At 42.2% G+C, this 21,240-nt stretch overlaps 1 protein-coding gene across 1 annotated transcript in view; it reads left to right on the top strand.

The window, feature by feature from the left end:
- LOC126174967 (cylicin-1-like) overlaps window positions 1–21,240 on the top strand; it is a 59,357-nt gene that overhangs the window by 10,644 nt on the left and 27,473 nt on the right. Inside the window, exons 2-3 of the mRNA XM_049921436.1 lie at window positions 9,967–10,405; window positions 17,586–17,657. Coding sequence (XP_049777393.1) covers window positions 9,967–10,405; window positions 17,586–17,657 — 511 coding nt within the window. The remainder of the gene's footprint in view (window positions 1–9,966; window positions 10,406–17,585; window positions 17,658–21,240) is intronic.

Here is a 21,240-nt window from a genome sequence, read left to right on the forward strand (position 1 = left end):
GAGGGCACATTTCCCGGATGTGAAGCCCCACCATCATACCCATACCTAAGCCTGGTAAGGACAAAAACCTTCCTTCTAGATACTGCCCCCATCTCTCTTACCAGCTGTGTTTGCAAGGTGATGGAACATGTGATTCATGCCTGGCTGGTATTGTGGCTCGAGTCACACAATTTACTGACGAATGCACAGTGTGGATTTTGAGCGCAGTGTTCTGCAGTTGACCATCTCATTAATTTGTCCAATTGTTTCTGCGGAAATCGCAGACTGTGGCCATGTTTTTAGATTTGGAGAAGGCCTAAGACGCCTACAGAAGAACTGGTATCCTCCATACTCTTTACACTGGAGGCTTCCATGGCCACATGCCCTGTTTCCTTCAGGAATTTTTAAAAGACTGCGTTTTCAAGGTATGTGTGGGCTCTGCCTTGTTGGAGACCTTTATCCAGGAAAACGGTGTGCCTCAGGGTTCCATTCTGAGCATTGTCGTCTTTGCAATTGCCATTAACCCTATAACGGCCTGTCCCTCGCCGGGCATCTCTGGCTTCCTTTTTGTTGACGAACTTGCCATCTGTTGCAGTTCTCCACAGATCTGCCTCACTGAGCGGTATCTTAAGTGATGTCTTGATCATCTTTACTCCTTGAGCATCGACAATGGCTTTCATTTTTTGACTGTCACAACTGTCTGTATGAATTTCTGGCAATGCAGTTGATTTCTCCTACCATCTTTACATCTTGTGGCTGTTGGCCTTCCATTTGTTGAAACTACGAAATTCCTGGGGCTCATGCTCGACAGGAAATTCTCTTGATCCTCCCATGTGTCTTACTTGGCAGCCCGCTGTATGCGGTTCTTCAATGTCCTACATGTCCTCAATGGTACTTTCTGGGGTGCCAATCGAACCACCCTCCTCTGTTTGTACTGGTCCCTTGTCCATTTGAAACTTGATTATGAATGCTTTGTTAAAGTGTCTGCACGTCTATCCCTCTTACACCATCTCAACACCATCCACCATCGTGGCATATGTTTGGTGCCTTTTACCCTAGGTCGGTTGAGAGTCTGTAAGCTGAAGCTGTTGAAATACCACTGTCCTACTGCCATGACTTTCTACTCAGCAGATATGCATGCCATTTGTCTGCCGTGCATGACCACCCATCCTATGTCTCCTTCTTTGATGATTCCATTGCCACCATGGGGAGTGTCCTTCTTGTGTGCTACCTCCTGGAGTCTGCTTTCGGCACTTGCTATGGAGGCTTAACTTCACACTACCTGCAGCTTTCCTGGTTGGTGTGAACCCTTCACCACCTTGGCTTTTTGAAGTGGCCCACGTTAACCTTGGCCTTTATTCGCTTCCTAAGGACACTACTCCAGCCTCGGGCTATTGCTTTCAGTTTCACGACCTCTGCATGGAACTTCGCGATTGTACCTTTGTATACATGGATGACTCTCGGTCTGACCGTGGGTCGGGTGTGCCTTCGTCATTGGCACCTATGTCTTCCAATATCAGCTTCCGACATACTGCTCAATATTTACAGTTGAGCTCTTCGAACTGAATCAGGTCACGGAGTACATCCGTACTTTTCAATTTTGTCCTCTGCTCAGACTCACTCAGCACCCTTCAAAGACTATGTGCATTTTACACCACCCATCCCTTAGTGCAACAGGTCCAGGAAATATGTCACTTGCTCACTCTTGGTGGAGCCAGTGTGATGTTTCTGTGGGTTCTGTTGTGACTTGGCAAGACAGCCAAGCCACTATGCGAGGAAGCCGAAAGGCACGCGTTTAAGCTCACGCAGGCTGGCGTGAGGTCTGGAACAGTTAAGGGAATTTATAGTAGCAAAGAACGTAGCTGATGGAATACTTAACTTTAATTCATAATTGGTGAACATCGGTCTGACGGTACATGCATCACAAGATAAATAGCAAATGATAATGGCGCCTTGCTAGGTCATAGCAAATGACGTAGCTGAAGGCTATGCTAACTATTGTCTCGGCAAATGAGAGCGTAATTTGTCAGTGAACCATCGCTAGCAAAGTCGGCTGTACAACTGGGGCGAGTGCTAGGACGTCTCTCTAGACCTGCCGTGTGGCGGCGCTCGGTCTGCAATCACTGACAGTGGCAACACGCCGGTCCGACGTATACTAACTGACCGCGGCCGATTTAAAGGCTACCACCTAGCAAGTGTGGTGTCTGGCGGTGACACCACAGGTTCCTGGTCATGTCGGTATGCCAGGAAGCGAGGCTACTGACACTGCTGCCAAGGCTGCTGTCATCATACCTCAGCCTGCAAGTTCCTGTATTCCCTCTGATGATCTGTGTTGCCATCTGTCAGGAGGTGGTGCCCTTCAACTATTTACATTCCCGCCTGGGTTTGTCATCTGAGTTATCAGCCGTTTTAACAATGACGCATGGGTTGTCGACCAAGTTTTGCTTTTTATCCACCAAAGCAATATGGTGAAGGCCATTTAATTTTTAGTTCTATACCTCCATTTCTGCGTGGAGCTGTTTTTAGCCAATTTTCCCCATACATGTTTTTAGCTGTCTTCTATTGTGTCAATTGGGACTGACGTATAGTCACTTTTTAACTCCTCTCTGTCTTTGTGTTCTATAGTTATGACTTGGGTGTGTATGACCCCAGTTGTTTTTTTGTGCCCTGAAGCAAAACAAAACCAAAAACCAACATGCCCCATAAGAAGTCATTCAGAGGAGTGGCCAGAAGTGTGCGGTAATAGTTTGCAAAGGTGAGAAATTGTTGCAACTTGTAAACTGTTGCAGGCTGGGGGTGGTAGGTAATGGCTTTCACTCTCTCCTGTGGTGGCTGAACTGTGTGGTCATTGATGATGTAATCCAGGAATTGAATTTCTGATGCTTTGTGTTCAAAGTTCAGTGGGTTGCTTAGTAAGCTGTGTGAATGGATGTATGTGAAGATTTGCCATAAGTGATCCATATGTTCAGTTTGAGCTGGTCATCACCAGAACATCAAAAAAAGTGGTGGTGGTGGTGGTGGTGGTGGTGGTGGTAGTCTGTGGACATGTCATAGTATTACAGCTAGTCATTCATATATAAAGGCATTTACATACTTGTGTGCCTAGTTTAATAAAGCTAAGGGTGTGGCCTTACAATAGGAACCACCACAGCATTTGCCTCGGGCATGGATGTGTGTGGTGTCCTTAGGTAAGCAGTTCTAAGTTCTAGGGGGCTGATGACCTCAGATGTTAAGTCCCATAGTGCTCAGAGCCATTTGAACCATTTTTGCTAGTTGGACACTTCCCAAGTATTTAGGAATACGTGATCTGTCGGCAGATAGTTAATGCAGATGCAGATATAATGGCTTTTTGTAATTTGTTGGTGGATATTTTATCAGTGCCGTTAAGATCTCTTCCAGTTGCTCCCAATGTGCAGAGAACCACTTTCACTACATTATCCCAGAATCATTGTAGGGCAGTACAATTTTCAAATCATCATATCTGCCAAGTTTTTAAAGTTGTTTCTCATTGTTTCTGTTAATGGTCATTGATGACAATGATGATGACAGATGATGATGATGATGATGATGATGATGAAACTCTTGTTACAGTTTTTAGTGAATGTGTGCTGTTTGTTATCAAAGTAATTTTTCACTGTACTGCTGGACAGGTACATTGTAATTGCATATATGAATAAATTTTGGTTATGTCTTTAATCTCATTGTGCACATTATTGTATAATTTTGTTCCTTGGCAAAAAATGTTTTCAGTTTTATGTTCCATCTTTCTTGGTAAATGATGGGTCTGTATCTTGACCTATGGGCATGGAGATAGCTGTTTGTGCAGTAATTATCAAGGTTATTTTTTGTTAGTTTGTAAATGTACAAATGGTGTAGTATAATCCTCCATGTTTTGAACAGCCTTTACAGTGAACCCCTTCAATATTATTGCTTACTTTTCTTATGGCCCTGGTCTGTAATTTCAAAACTGTACATTTGGTCCCGTAATTAAGATACTGTCTCTTACTCTAATGATGCCACTCGAAGGGCATAAGATGCTGAACACGTTGTTTGCGAGAATCTGTATGTGTTCATACAACTTCAGCTGAGAATGGTTATTAATTTCTAGAATTTATTTGCTACTTTGTCTATAGAGTTGCCACTACATTTGCCATTTTTCTCCCTTCAAACTGAAATTCATGGCATCTGTTACCTGTATTTTCACTGTATTGCGTATTTACCAGATTTAAAATTTTTTAGTGTTTTAGTTACATTTTTTGCAAGCAATTTTGTTTGGTCAGTGACTATAACAACACTGTCAACTGCAGAGTAATGTCCACATGACTAACACTATTGGGAAAATCACTGACATATCAGGAACAGTATTGGTCCTTACCCTGAGAAAACTATATTAATGTATTTTGGTTCTGTTAGGTGTTCTAGTAAAAGCTTGGCATTATTTGACATTTGTCATTCCTTCTCTGTGTACTCTATCTACCCAAGTATGTTCAGAAACAGTCAGTAGGTGTGCCACTTATCTCAAATGTTTCTATATGTTGTAGTAGAATCTTATGCTCAATTGTATCAAAAGCTTTAAAATGCTCTGAGAATATGTTCGTGACATATTTATCCTGTCAAGAGAATCGGTATCATTTTTGTACTTCTGTAACTTTGGAACCTGAACTTAGAAGGATCTATTTATTCAAGTAGGCTAAATCATTAATCTTCCTTCCACAAATTAGTCTTATAGAGAAGTATGACCACAGGGATATGGGCCTTTAGTCTGCCTCTTCTGGATTACCCTCATGTAGCAGACACATCTTTTGCCTGGTTTAAATACTCTGAAAAGTTCGGAATGCTTTTATTGTTTACATTGTACATTATTTTGTCATTATATGGCTTTTTGCACCTTACTAAACATCTTTTGGTACCTATGATAGGTGTAGTAGCAGTAAATATTATATGTGGTTTCATTGCTGGAAGGTCTTTACAGCATTGCATAATCCAAAATTCACCCTACTGATCTCAAATAAGCCAAATGTAACACAAGCCACAGTCCTAGGTATTTCTTCTGGGGCAGTGGATATTTGATAGAAAGAAGGTACCACATCTGTTGTTGAAGATTTGCTTGCTGTGGATTCTGAGTGAGAAATCTTAACATATGGGACTGTGCACCATTTAGAAATTGTTCTGGTGTTTAGTTGGTGATAATTATTACATGAAACAATGTGGAGAGAGAAGGTGCAGCTTCTGGCAGATGGACAACAGATGCCACGCGTGAGCCTGAAACAAAATTTCTGCTTCACTTCCCACAGTTACTTGATTGGTAGCTGATGGGACCAGGTGTGAACTGATGGGTCTACTATTGTTCGAGCATTTTGCATTGTTGAATGCTGTATGGGGTCTGGGAGCAGATGTGCTAAGAGAAATCAGGGTACTATTAAAGGCATCTTAGATGATCAAAATCACCATTGATCAAGCATATGGCAGTGTTGTCTAAAAGTTGTAGACGTTCCCATGGTTAGCCAACTTGGTGGTTTCATGAAGGATGTCTGGTAGCACCCCATGGCAAGATAAGATTTGCTCCAGGGGTGTGTTATAATGTGCCTGCCTCTGTGAATCACTATACACTTATGGTGAAAACTGAAGTTCAGTAGAGGACAGGGCAATATGACTTGATTGTAGAACTGTTGCCAACAAAGAGACAATGGTAATCAATGTAAGTAGTCGTGAAGGTGGGAATGCCAATACTGCTATTGTGTTCTCTAGAAACTGTAATTTTATTTAATATTCTGTGACAAACAATTGATAGTTGACAAACTATTGATGGTTGCCATCTGCAAAGCCAGTTGCAATCATTACCAACTTCCTGGCACATTTCCCATCTCATACAGGATGACATTATTTCTCTTCTGAGACAGATCAGTAGTCATGTCAGACTAGAATAACATCAAGATTCTGTATTGTTGATCAAGCAATTGATAGGAATGCCTCATAAGTTTCTGGTTTCTGTATGTGTTTTCCCAAGACTTCATTGTATTTTACTCAGTTCTTCATATAAATTTTGTACAGTTCATGTTGTGATCTTAAATGAACATGGCAAAACATTATTACTGTCAGTTATAGTATGTTGATAATACTGTAGCATACAAAAACAGGTGGACTGTTTTAATTTTGATAAAAGGTCGGGTAGGTGACTGTAGATTACAAAGTGTTTTTTTACTGACTCTCGATGTTTGGTGCCGATGTTATAGGTTTTATACTTCCCAAATTTAGGTCCACTACAGCAATGTGATTTCTTCATGGTGCTTCACAATGCCCTGGACCTTAAGTCTGGCATTGTAGAAATTTTTCAGTTGGATAATTCTTTGCCTAAGGGACTAATTTTGCATCCAGATATGCCTGCAATTAGCATTGTGACTAACATAATCCACAACATTAAAAGTGCCTTCTGTATTAATTACAGGCTCTCACCATTCTGTCTGTACTGCATAATAAATCAGATGGGTTGAAATTTTCCTGGGAAAAGGTTTCCTTACATGACCATCAACATGATGTTACGGACAGAGAATCATTGGACTTCATATGGATTCTTTCTGCTAGTAACTATGTTACCCCATCCACTGCTATTTGTAACACTGTCAGATTAAAAGGGCCCTTCACTGGGTGGACTGCTACAGAGCCCCATAGCTTGCCACCTATTCTTCTTTAGAATTTAGTCAGATGTCTGGCATTCAATACTCTGTTGTCTACCAGCACCTTCACTGCCATCATCCACTTTGAACACTTATTAATGACAACCTATGAATATCTCATTAGTGTCACATTTTTCATTATATTTGATCTGAACTTTGGGTAATCACAGTCAACTGAATGATTTATATGTGTATTAAACATCTGTTAGATACCTTTTCTTATATGTCGTGGTCTCATCACTACCATATAAGTGTGCTCTTTCTGCTACTAGATGGATTTGAATATTATAACTGTGCATTACATACAGTAGATTTGCTGCAATGCTCTTCATTCATTGTATGTGTTGCTGTATAGCTGACTTGAAAAGAAAGTGTAATACACCTTGGAATGTAAAATATGTGATGCAAACAGAGCGAGGTAGCTCATTCTGGAGAACAGTAATTCAAAGCCCCATTGACCATCCAGTTTGCAATTTTCCATTGTTTCCTTAAATCAATTAAGGCAAATGCTAGGATGTTTTCTGTGGAAAGGACACAGCCAATTTCCTTCCCCAATCTGAGTTTCTGCAGAGTTTCCAATAATCTCACTCAATATTCCTTGTATTTAATGAACTTTTCATATGATCTCCTTCAACTTGACAAAGTACACAGAACCATATATCCTTTTATCTGTGATTATTTTTTGTAAATTATGTGCATTATGAGATGTGTACGTGGGAGGAAGTCCAAATAGTTTTTTCTGAAAACAGGTTTTAAATTTTATAAAGGCTGTTTTTTGGCTTTCACCAAATTCTTTCTATGCAACTGAGTATTGTAGGGGAAGTGTTAGCAGAATTTTATAAGCAGTGTCTCATAGAAAAATAGAAAAAAAATTGTTCTGGATTCTCTTTAACTGAGATCATTTCAACTAGTCCATCAACTACTTTATTTTTGCCACACTGGAGATAGTGATAAACTTGAAGTAATTATGTATGCAAGAGAACTTATTTGCTATACTGTTCCCATTTAGGAGAACAGTGGTTCAAATCCCCATCCGGCCGACCAGATTTGGGATTTGTGTGATTCCCCTACATCACTTGAGGCAAATGCCTGCAAGTTCCTTTCATAAGGGCACAGCCAACTTCTTTCCCCATCCTTCCGAGCTTGTGTTCTGCCTATAATGACCTCATTGGTGAGCGGATGTTAAACTCTAATCTTCCTTCTTACCATGGAGTAAAAGACCCTGGACCGGTTGACTTGCCAAGGGGCCAAATGTAAATTTGAACGATTACACCCCATTCGGTTGACATCCACATGCGCTGCAGCTACATTACCATCACCATCACAAGCACCAGTTGTACCACAATCTGTGCCACAAACAGTGGGCCCTCCGGGCCTCCAGAATGCATCTGCCCCCTTGGTGGTAGGGGGCAAATCTCCTTCCATTACTCCCAAAGCACCTACTTTGGGAGCAAGGTTCCCCCAAAAGCAGGGGACATTGGTCCCCTCCCCCCAGCTGGAGAAGCAACCGCCTCCTCTGGCTCCTCTTGTGTGGAAGGGGTCCCTTGGGACCCTATCTCCCAAGGTCTCCACTAATGCTACAGCGGACACTCGCCAGTGGCTAAAGGAGCCAAAAGCTGCTGGACAAAGAGCTTCAGTCTTCCTCCAAGCCTGAAGTTACTTTGGAGAAGTCCTCCCAGCAAGCCCCTAAAGAGAAGCGAGAGAGCAAGCAAACAAGGAAGTCCGCTAAGAAAAAGGACCCTCTTGTGACCCCAACACCACCATTCCCTACCAATTCTGCACCTGCGGGTGAGGTGGAGAGCTCGGCGTCCCCTGAGGACCTGGATGTCACTGATGCCTCGTCCACAGTAGGAATGGATACAAATACCCAATCGGTGACAGCAGGTGACCCTGAGGTGTAACCTGCCATCTTGCATGCTTCATGGCTTCCTAGCCTCACAGTAATGTTGTTGTCCAGTGGAATTGCTACTTTTTTTTTCCCCCGTCATCTGGAGTGTTCACAATTTATAGTTTGTACATCTTGCTTTATTGGAATGAAGTCATTTGATCACATGGCTGCACACTGTTACCTGCAGGTCTTTAAGGTGGTCGTCAAACTGTTCCAGTCCAATTTGGAAACAGTGACTTGGGGCATGGTGTTGCTAAAGGTGCAGGTAACCTTCAGGGTGCTGTAGGTGCACATCTCCACCACATGCCTAAATGATGTCACGTTAGCAATCAGGATTCATTGCCTCATGTTTTCCTGAGTGCTCTTACCCTGGCATCTGCATATACTAATCTGTACTACCTCATCACTCCAGGTAATCTTTTCACATTGTCTGTGTGTTCTGTATTCTTATTAATTTTTATTGATCGTCCTGCACTTGACTATCATGCTGACGGTCAGTGTAGGTCATATGGCATGTGGAGAACATCCATTTACCAGCCTACAGAAATACTGTCTCTTAAAGTCAGCAGCTGTGTATTATATTTTGGGGCAACTTTGTGCATTCACCAACAACATTTTTAGCTCAGAAAAGAGCAGTCAATGTGATCTTTGGTTTCAAATTGCTAACTTTAGCAGGCCATTTTTCAGATGTCTCAGAATTCTAACTCTGCCATTCCTGTGCATACACTCCATCATGTGATTTGTTGCTGACAATATTAACTCATCCAGAAGAAACTGCAACTTCTGTTATGTGAACACTAGACAGACAAATGTTGTTCGCCTAGATAACACTTCTTTTAGCATCGCACAGAAAAAATTGTGCTATTCAGTAAGCATAATTTTCAGTAGTCTTCCAGTATAACTAAAAAAATTTGAATGGGAAATCACAAGTATTCAAATCAAAGTTCAACGGTTTCCTTGCAGCACACTCCTACTCTGTACAGGAGTTCTTCACAGAAGTTGAAAATGTTTTTCTGCAAGTGTTATTTATTTATATACTCTGTTTCTTGGTGTTTTATAAATTCTTTCATTTATAAATATTCTAATCAGCCTTCTGTAAACTATGTACTGACTCCTGACTCTTACTGTGGCCAGCTAGCTGTGGCTCATATTACCCCATGGAAACTGATTAGATTAATTAATTAAATTGCTTCTGAGTGTAGTTGCCATCTAGAGGTTCCTAATTTGCACTAGGAAACTGCATAACCGTTTTAGTGGCATAAAATACACATTCTATACACTTTTATAATGTGTGAGCAACTGGTCATTCATATAGTGTTAATTTATTTTGTGCAATTCGTGTGGTTACAATTTGTTGGTTATGATTGTAGTATAATATTTTCAGAGTCTACATTTTATAGACTCGTGTAATTTGCTTTGTTTCAGAAATCACAACCAAATGGGCCAGCAACAGTTTTGAATGAAGAGCCAGTCGAAAGTAAACATAAATCAGAATTGGGTAAAACTGTTAAAGTGCCAAAGCAACCAAAAGACAATAAGGCAGAGTCAGAAAAATTGTTGAAAGCAGAAAGACAGGCAAAGTCAAACAAAAGTGAACCTTCTTTGAAAGAAAATGTTAATAGGACAACCAACAAAGAACAGAAACTCATTCAGAAAGAGAGGGAAAATGAAACAGAGAATTTGCAAAAATTAAAGGAAAAAGAGACAAACAAAATTGTAGCTAAGAATGACAGTAATATAACAGCAAAGAAGGTAACTAATAAGGGAAAAGAAAATAAAGTCGAAGAGATAAAAAACAAGAAGAATGAAAAAAATCTTGCCAAACTGAAAAAATCTGTGGAAAAACCATTGGATTTTGATGAAGGTAATAATTTAGTTAAAAGGGTCCACTGAATCCTAGTTAAGTTTGTGCTATTTCGCTATTCCTATTACAGATCGGTAGAGCCAATCACTATCGATAAACCACCTTATTTAGAAATTGTATCACCCCCTACAATATTATTGAAATCTGAAAAAGTAAGGGCTTGTAGAACGCAACTGTTCAGCTCAGTTGCTTATGTATTTTGTCTAAAATACCCCTCTTCACATTACCAGCCGATAGAGGTTTCAGATTCTTTTGTGAATATATGTGTGGTGAGCACAAAGCTCTAAACTTTTGCAGCACTGCTTCAGTTTTTTGTGCTGTAATCTCTGATCTCCAATTATCTGTAATTGCCTTACTTTCAAAACCATGGTGAAAGTCCTTGAAGCTGACCTAGCTGTTTCTGTAGGTTGTTCTTTCTTTTGTTTACACCTTTCTTGTCATTTTTTTGTTATAATCTTGTGGCTGAAGCAAGTTTAAGTTCCCTTTTGGATCTGACCTCCATTTGTCTAATTTTTTTTCCTGCAATGGGATCAGTTGGCAAAGGACACCTAGATAGTACCAACTTACCTAATAACACTAAACACACAGAAGTGCTGTTACAGCCTATGCTGTATCCAGTCAGTTGTGGTGGGTTCATCTTGTACCATCTTACTGGACTCCCTCCAAAACACAGTATATAACTTGTAATTGAGAGCTGTTAATTCCCCATGCACACTTAGGTGTAGACACCTGTCTTCTGAGGGTGCCAGGACTCTTGGAAATGGCTATCGTGGCAGATGACCTTTGCTGCAGCTGGGTGGTGACCCTGGGGAGAATCCTTTGTGGAACAGATGTTTTGCAGATGAAATGAACCAAATTGACCTAAAACAATGGCTGTAATGACCTGCTTGTCTCAGTGAATAGAAATAAATTCTTTAATGAAGGAATGTATAACCCCATTGTGTTCCTACTCCTGACCATGCCAAAGGGTGGGGCGAAGCACAGTAAAATAGTTCACAGAGTCACTCAATACCTGGAATGTACTAGAATTCGTGGAGATGCCTTTGTAGCAACAAAACCATTACTTCCTCAAATATATTAAGGATAAATTTAGTGAGATAGCCACACTGGAAAAAAAATGAAAGGATCCCTGCTTATCAAAACTTCAGTGGCTACACAATGATATCCACTCCCAAAATGTGGCAGACTTAGTGATATTCTTGTCACTTGCTACTCCAGTAAGCTTCAGTATAATCCAAGGTTGAAATTATAAATAAATTAACCTCTGACTGCAAGCATGTTTTTAAATTTCTATATTGTATTATCAACTTCAGGACCATTTGCCCCATATTCAGATGCTCCTATTCTCATTAACTCAACAAGAAAAATACAAAATTACAGTACAGCAGTGCTTATATGAAACAATGGCATCTCTGATAAACTGCATGTAACAGACTTTTAGACCTCTGTTACTCATAAGATCAGATTAGTTTTCTAAATTTAAAGGAGTCAGATAATTTCCTGTTACTATAACTCTATTCTTTGCGTACCTGCAGAGAAGTAACTAGCTCTACACAATGAATTGACCTCTGGTTACTCTATTAGGACCCTTGGGTTTGACATGTGACCGTCAATCAGTTCACTGTATACATAAGTCTGCTGCTGACTGCTGAGTATTTAGTTTTATATGATGTTGTAAAGGCAGATTTATTTAAATATTTTGTTCTTGTTGAGGTGGCTATTTACAATTTGTACAGAAACCAGATGGCAGCTATGAGTCGAGGGGCATGAAAGGGAAGCAGTGGTTGGGAAGGGAGTGAGACAGGGTTGTAGCCTATCCCTGATGTTATTCAATCTGTATATTGAGCAAGCAGTAAAGGAAACAAAAGAAAAAAATCGGAGTAGAAATTAAAATCCCTGGAAATAAATAAAAACTTTGAGGTTCGCCGATGACATTGTAATTTTCTCAGAGACAGCAAAGGACCTGGAAGAGCAGCTGAATGGAATGTACAGTGTCTTGAAAGGAGGATATAAGATGAACATCAACAAAAGCAAAATGAGGATAGTGGAATGTAATCGAATTAAATCGGGTGATGCTGAGGGTATTAGAGTAGGAAATGAGACGCTTAAAGTAGTAAATGAGTTTTGCTATTTGGGGAGCAAAATAACTGATGATGGTCGAAGTAGAGAGGATATAAAATGTAGACTGGCAATGGCGAGGATAGTGTTTCTGAAGAAGAGTAATTTGTTAACATCGAGTATAGATTTAAGTGTCAGGAAGTCGTTTCTGAAAGTATTTGTATGGAGTGTGGCCATGTATGGAAGTGAAACTAGGACGATAAATAGTTTGGACAAGAAGAGAATAGAAGCTTTCAAAATGTGTTACTACAGAAGTATGCTGAAGATTAGATGGGTAGATCACATAACTAATGAGGAGGTATTGAATAGAATTGGGGAAAAGAGAAATTTGTGGCACAACTTGACTAGAAGAAGAGATCGGTTGGCAGGACATATTCTGAGGTATCAAGGGATCACCAATTTAGTATTTGAGGGCAGCGTGGAGGGTAAAAATCGTAGAGGGAGACAAAGAGATGAATACACTAAACAGATTCAGAAGGATGTAGGTTGCAGTAGGTACTGGGAGATGAAGCAGCTTGCACAGGATAGAGTAGCATGGAGAGCTGCATCAAACCAGTCTCTGGACTGAAAACAACAACAACAAGTTCAAACTATTTGAAATACATTGCAGAATCTCATAACCAGTAATAACATGATAAACATATCACCATTCTATGATTTATTGACACAACACTGTTACCAGGCATCAAGTTGTAAATGAACTCTTACCGAAATTATATAAATTGATGGTGGTTAAACCAGTGTCCAGGAGGAATAAGTGAAATTCAGAATTCTGGTAAAAATTACAAGTCCATTGACATAATAAGCCTAGTGAATATTGAAGTCCAAGTTCCAGTGAAGCATTTAGATTCTGACTCCAGAGAGCAGCCAAATCAACATTGAAGAGCTGTTACACCGCAGTGTAGAACTTCCTGGTTGTGGAATAGAACATATCATGATGAGGACTGGCTTATAGTTGTCAGTAGCAGTGTTAAATAAGGCTCCATAGTTAACAGAGTTGGTGGCTGGGGTCACTGTATATTCTGGACAGACAGTTGCTGAGTGTTATGGGGGGCCAGTTGCTGCGATGCTCGCAGTGGGCTGCGCAAGGAGAAGTGCAGCCAACAATGCATTTTTTTTGCAACACTGCTGTTTGGTGAGGAGATTTAATAGCAGTGGATGCCACACCCCTTCCCCCTTAGGGAAGCATCTGCTGCGAATGAATGACACATCCATGGGGTCCGCCTCAGGGCCCTCAGGATTGTTAACAACTTGGGGCATAGGAGCATATGGATGAAGAAGCCCTGGTTGGAGACGAAGGTTGTGTGGTGTGGACCTCAGCAGTGGAACAGGAGGAGCCAGCTGCATGTCTTCATCTTCATGCGGAATTACTCGTGGTTGGTGACTGGGTGACATCTTTTAGCATGGGAAGGATAGCCTCTGTGGCTGGGTGATGTCTGGGGTAAATCTCTCTTGTTGGGGTGTGGTGCTGGTCAGCTGGCTGTGGACAAAAGGCATGTATAAGTCCGGTGTTACACTGGCTGGGTGGCTTGGGAACTAGGGGACTGGCAACAATGGTGTGGGGAGGGGGGCAGAAAAAGTTGTTGGGAAACTAGTGAGAGACAAATTTGGTTGGCATGTCGCAGAAGCTCCCAGTTCAGATGATTCCGACGCTGCACCCAGAAGACCTTCTGGCCCTGGTGCTGAATGGTTGTTCCCGGAATCCAGGCTGGTTGCCAGCAAAATCCTTTCACCCATACCATGGTTCCTTGGAAGTAGGTAGTGGTGGTGCTGGCCATGACTTCGACATGAGTGGGCTCAAAAGGGTCCAGGTCTGCCATCCACGGAAAAGTAGTTCTGCTGGACTTTAGTCTCCCATGGGTGTGGACCTGTAACTTCTCATAAAGTTGGGGATGCATCAGTGGAGTGATCCTGGAGGTATTTCTTCATCTGAGTTTTGAAAGTGTGGACCATCCTCTTGGCTTCTCCATTAGATTGTGGATGGAAGAGGGGCACTGAAATGTGGCGAATGCCATGCTGGCCACAGAAAACTCAAAATTTCTAATTACGGAATTGTGGACCCTTGTCAGTTAAGAGCACATCTGGCAGACATTCAATCAAAAAAAATATTTTAAGCCTGTGATGGTGTTGGTGGATGATTTGGCATTGCATCGGACAATGTACGGAAATCTGGAGTAAGCATCATCCACTATAAACAACACGGTGTTAAACAGGGGCTTGGCAAAATCAGTTTGTACCCACTCCCAAGGGCAAGCACTTGGGGGCTAAGAAGCAAACGAATGTCGTGGGGCTGCCTGCTGGCTTTGGCAGGATGGACACATTCAGGTGAGTCATTCAATCTCTTGGTTCATGCCCGGCCAGTAAGTGAACCTGCGAGCCAGGAGTTCAGTTCGGGATAGCCCCTCCCCATTGACCTTGGTGCAATAGTTGCAGGACATGCTGATGTAAAGAATAAGGAATTACTACTTGGGGATGTCCCTCATCGGAAATGAGTAGAATTACTCAGTTGATCAACATGAGCTGATGGTGGGCATTAAAGAACTGACAGTGTGCCACGGAAGTCTTGGGAAGTTGTCATTAGGACCATCCATGAAGTATGTGACTCTGGACTTGTTGGAGTGCCTTGTTGCCACTGGTTGCATCTGTGGCCCATGGTCTGGTAATGAGAAAAGAATCTATGGTGAATTCTGCTTCTTCATCGATGTGAAAACACAGAATTTCTTCTTTGTCAAACTCTGGATTGGGTCTCCATGGAAGGTGGGAGAGGCAACGGTGATGGCATGCTCAGTCGTGTTACGGAAGTGAATCTCTTACTGGTAGTGCACTCAAAATAAAGCCCAATGCTGGAGGCGGTGTGCAGTGTGGTTTGAAATCTTTGCTGCTGGATTGAATAAAGAGATCAGAAGTTTAAGATCTGTGATGAGGTGAAACTTTGTGTTATAAACAAAAACATGGAATTTCTTTTACACGAAGATGATGGCCAGTGCTTCATTTTCCTATCAGATGCCTCCATTGCAGTAACTATCTGCTTTGTTGGATCAAAACATGTGAGGCATGGGGCCATCAACAACTAGAATTTCAACCTGTGGAAGGCACACTCGCAAGCTGGTGCCCAGTGGAAAGGCACCCCTTTTTTGCATAACTGGGCAAGTGGGCAGTTTCTGTTGCTGCTGTAGGTAAGTGTGTTCAGTAATCTGATATCTTCCCAAGAAAGGGTCGAAGCTGCTTAAGCGTTTTTGGTCTGGGAAGTTTGTGTATGGCTTTGACATGTTTATCCAGTGGATGAATGCCTAAGCTGGTAATGATGTGGCGTTTCAAATGATAAAACCATGCAGCATGTTAAGGTTACGAAACTGTTGAGATTCTGCGTCAAGGGGAACTTGGAGGTATCCATCCGCTAGGTTTATTTAAAAGAAGTAGGTTCCACCTTTTAATTTTGGCAGTAATTCTTCCAGCTTAGGAATAGTATATGTCTCAGTCTCTGATTTGTTGACAGTTCCTCTAAAATCGCCGCACAGGTGGATCTTCCCCAATGGCTTTCACACTGACTAATAGGATGGCCCATTGACTAGAAGGAATAGGATCTAGAACTCCAATTGGAGCTAGGCAATCCAGTTCTTCCTTTACTTGGTCTCGGGAGAGCTAACGGAACGGCGCGGACTCGAAAGCACTGAGGCCATGCATTATGTTTCAGTGCGATGTGCACCTTAAAATCGTTTGTAGAACAAAGTTCCAAGGTGAACAGGTCCTCATAATCTTGCAAAAGTGTCTCTAGGTCCGAGCGTGGTTCATCTTCAGATACCAAATTCAATGAATCGTCTATTGAAAATCCAAATTTCTGAAGAGAAGTTTGCAGCAGAATCACTCTTAACGATTAAGAAGGTAATGTGGCAGGTGACATTAAGATATAAAATTATAAAGAATGTAGCAACCAATCATGGAAACTAATTTATTTATCTTGCCAATCGATTTAGACTGATATTGGTCATCATCGGTGCATTTTTGTAACCAATACATGCCATAAGTAGAAGTAGTGTCCTTGGCAGATTTCTATCATGATATTACTGAAAATTTTAGTTCTACACACGCAAGTACATTTGTACATTTAGAGGTACTTTTTTTTATCAGTTCTGAAACAGAAACTCGCCTATGGAATAGACGAATACTTGGTTAAATACTGATGGTGACTGCTTCAAAAATTGTAAAGGCTTTGGCCACATGCACGCATGCGCGCGTGCGCACGCACACGCACACACACACACACACACACACACACACACACACACACACACAGAGAGAGAGAGAGAGAGAGAGAGAGAGAGAGAGAGAGAGAGAGAGAGAGATTAGGCCAACAAATGTCTGAGATGATAGATGTTAATCCCAGAATCAGTTTCACTAAGGCAGTGAATAAAGCCTGCTTTGCATTAGAAAACATTATTATCAGAACATTGACTAATAAATGTAATATGTAGAACATCTGAAATACAAAGTCAAATACAAAAAGGTGCGGATGCATGTGACAGAAGTAGAAGTGGAATTTTCATAGAACATCTTAACTGTTTCAGTATGTGACCAGATGGCTCCTGTCACAGGAATATGCGTAAATGATGATGTACTTGGCTTATGGTTAATTTAACTAGCATCAAAGCACAGTATTTCCTTTGTTGCTACTGAAAGGAAAATAATTCACAATAAATAAATAAATAAGTAAATAAAAGTATTGCTATCAACTGTTCTAAAATGTCTATTATTAAAGAAGAAGGTGGGTTACATAATGACTTTTCATATGCAAGACCTCTTAAAGTATGTGTAAATTCAAGAAGAGACTGGGTTACTGTACTTACTTTTCTACTTAAAAAGTAACAATACACTATGTAATGTACCAATTGTTTGTTGTAGTACACACGGAACAGTTTCTTAATTAATGTTAAATGCTATGCAAAATGTATAATCACAATGTCATCACTTAATGATAGTCCTCACTCATGTTGCTGATGACAAACTTTTGGGATATTTGTTGGACAATTATTATGTATCTAATCTCATGGCTGCTTTGTTCTAGGTGAATGGGAACAAGCATATTCACGTAAAGATAAGAAGAACCGCAAGAAAGATGACATTGAAGCCTCTGCTGGTAAGTTACAAAGCTATTTAGATGTGTCGGTGTTGAGGAAGTACTTGCAGTGTACAGTCTCTCTCTCTCTCTCTCTCTCTCTCTCTCTCTCTCTCTCTCTCTCATATATGATTCCCTGTCTCCTTTCCCACTCCTCCTCCTCCTCCTCCTCCTCCTCCTCCTCCTCCTCCTCCTCCTCTTTGTCTCCCCAAAGCCTCCCCCTTCATCTTTGTCTCCCCTCATCTTGACTACAGATGGGTTCCTCAGAGCCTGTGGTCTGAGAGACCTTTCTCCCCCTTTTCCAACCTCTCTTATCAATTCTGTAAGCTAGATTTAGTTTTTTTCCTACTTTTAAATGTCTATTAGTAGTACTTGTAATTTTTTTGCTCCTGAAAGTAAATACCAACCCACTACCTTTTCTCCCTGTAAATTCTGTTTTCTGAAGTGAATTTTCCTTTTGAACAAATAATGGACCAGCAGATCATTTAGTTAGTTTGGTTGTTACTTAAAGTAATGACTTTAATGCCAATACACAAAATAAGTAAGCAAATGTAGCAGAAAACCTGGAACAATCAAAAAGCTCCTAAAAGTTAAAATGTGGAGGAAACATGAATAAAATTTTATTAAAAGGAAAGAAAACCATGCAGTTGGGCCCCAAAGAGCATGTGATAGTTGACAGACTGTTATGTCATCCTCAATAATTAATTGTCGGATGCAATATAGAGGGACATGGTGTCAGCACACCACACTTCCGGCCATTGTCAACATTCCAACTCTAGAGCCACTACCTCTCTTGTCAGCTAGCTCCCCAGTTGGCATCACAAGACTGAATGCACCCCAGCCCAGTCAGCCCATCAAGGAAAAGTCCCTGCCAGTGCAGAGAATCGAACCTGGGTCCCCCACATGAGGGTTGGTTGCATTGACAATTTGCCAATGGAGATGAACATAAAATTTTATGAGATGGATAAACTCCTAATATTGATGTATGAAAATGAATCGTAGGAAACAAGAAAAATATATATTGATAGTGCAGGAATAAAATAAAAGTATGTAGAAAGACAATACCAGAAATGAGTCGGTTAGGAAAGAATACAAAAAATCTGACGGACAAAAGTAAAGTTGTACATGCATGTGCATGCTCACATGCAGCCGCAGGATGTGAAGTTGTATTTTACAAGTGTCATTGTACTGAAATTTCTCACTGAGAGGCCACCTGTGGGCCCTGGGGTTAGAATAGGCCCAAGGTATTCCTGCCTGCCGTAAGAGGTGACTAAAAGGAGACTCTCACATTTTGGCCTTTATTGTGACAGTCCACTGTAGGGTTTGACCTCCATTTTTCAAAATTTTCCTGAAGAGCGACTCGGTTGGGGAAGGGCACCTTATATGGTGCAAAGTGTCCATGATGCATTGAGATGTTTAGCCCACTTTCTCATTGTGGCATTGCAGTCCCACTCATTCTCAATCTCTTTGGGCAAGGACACCTTCCTGGGTGCATTTTTCTCCATCCACTATGCAGTGTTGTTTTCTGCTCCGACGATGGCTTTGGACTACTTTGCACCTCATATCCAGCACAGTAGCCAGTCCGTTGTCGTGGGGCCGCCATGTACCCTGTTGGTTGTAGCCCCCCGACTGCACAGGGATCGCTGTGCTGATACCTGTGCCGTTAACTCTCCATGTGTTTCCAGGAGTAGATGCCCATCTCCCTGGGGTATCAGGACTCCCGGCAGTGGCCATCCTGCCAGGTGGCCCTTGCTGAGGCTAGTGGCACTTGTGCAGATGGCCTTGGTCAGAGTGGGTGGCATCAGGACGGATGAAAAGCCATGAAGCGTAGTATGTCATCTCTTGGTGGTGGTCCACCACCAGCTGTCTCTAAGCGGTCAAAGTCTTACTTCATTGCTAAGAAATAAGACTCCAAATTGTTCGCCTCCCTGGCCACACCATGGGAGGAATGCCAGGTTAAGGATGGCAGCGAAGCTTATTCACCCTGATACCTCGTCTGTACGAGAGTTGATGGGGAACCTTTCATGTCAATGAAGCCTCAGTTCTTTGTGGAGCATTTAGAGGACAAGTTTGGGGAGGCGGAGGGCTTGTCCAAAATGTGGTCAGGGTCAGTCTTGATAAAAACAGCATCCTCTGCCCAGTCATGGGCATTACTCACTTCTGACAAGTTGGGGGATGTATCTGTTACCATCACACCCGTAAGAGCTTAAATATGGTCCAGGCGCATTCATCGGGGTCCAAGGGATAATCAGGTTGCCACCAGTGCCTTCATCTTGGCCTTCAAGGGTGACACATTACCCAAAAAGGTCAAGGTGATGGTCTACCACTGTGATGTCAAGCCATATATCCCTCCCCTGATGCGGTGCTTTAAGTGCTGGAAGTTCAGCCATATGTCTTGCCACAGTACTTCCAGTTTGTGGACTTCAATCACATCCCAATAAACCATGTGCCCCACCTCCCATCTGTGTCTACTGCGGAGAGGATCATTGACCTTGCTCTCCAGATTGCAGGATCTTAAAGAAAGAGAGGAAAATCATGGAATACAAGACTCTGGACCAACTTACCTACACTGACGCTAAGCAAAAATATGAGAGGCTTCATTCTGTGCATATGACATCCACTTATGCTGCCACTGCGACAATGGCTCTAGCACCTTCCATTTTGCCGCATACAGTTGGCTCTCAGACCCATCAGACTCCAACTGCGCTGTTGATGGTGGGGGCACATCCCTCCCTGTTGCTCCTGCACCTCCTACTTAGGGAGAAACACCCCCCTCCCCCTCCAACCTTCGGGGACATTAGTCCCCACTTCTCAACCGGAGAAGTGTGAATCTTCTTTGGTTCCTCTCGCTAGAAAGGGGTCCCGTGGGTCACTCACTTCCCACATTCCTACCAGTGGCAATGCAGACACCTGCCAGTGGATGAAGCAACCACAGGTATCTGGTCGTAGGGCTTCACGGTCCTCCTCAGACCCCAAGACTGACTCAGTGAAGCCCTCGCGGCCAGAACAGCCAAAGGTGCAGCAAGAGAAAACCAAAGAGAAGAAGACCCCCAAAAACCTAGACATTGCGGTGGCACCCATACCAGTACTACCTACAAGCTGTGCATCGGAGGATGAAGTGGAGATTCTGGTGTCTGCTGAGGACCTAGATCTCTCTGGGCCCTCAGGCACAATGGATGTTGATCACACAATTACTCATCTGGTGGCAGCAGGTGACCTTGAGGTGTAAACAGCCTCATTGAGTGTTTCATGCCTACCCAATCTCACGGGCATGTCATCCTCCAGTGGAATTGTGGTGGTTTTTTCCACCACCGCCTGAGCTACTTACAGCAACTCATAAGCTTGACACCTGCTCTCTGCATTGCCCTGCGGGAAACCTGGTTCCTGGCAATGTAGCGAACCCCTGCCCTCAACAGCTATAGGGGATGTTACAAGAACAGTAGCGGCTATAACAGTGAGTCAGGTGGAGTTTGTGCCAACGTCCTGAACTCGGTATGCAGTGAACCTGTGCCCCTTTACACCCCTCTTGAAGCTGGGGCTGTCAGGATAAGGTCGACACAGGAAATAACTGTCTGCAACGTATATCTTCCTCGAGATGGTGCAG

This window comes from Schistocerca cancellata, chromosome 3, assembly GCF_023864275.1.
Source record: "Schistocerca cancellata isolate TAMUIC-IGC-003103 chromosome 3, iqSchCanc2.1, whole genome shotgun sequence".
Taxonomy (NCBI): domain Eukaryota; kingdom Metazoa; phylum Arthropoda; class Insecta; order Orthoptera; family Acrididae; genus Schistocerca; species Schistocerca cancellata.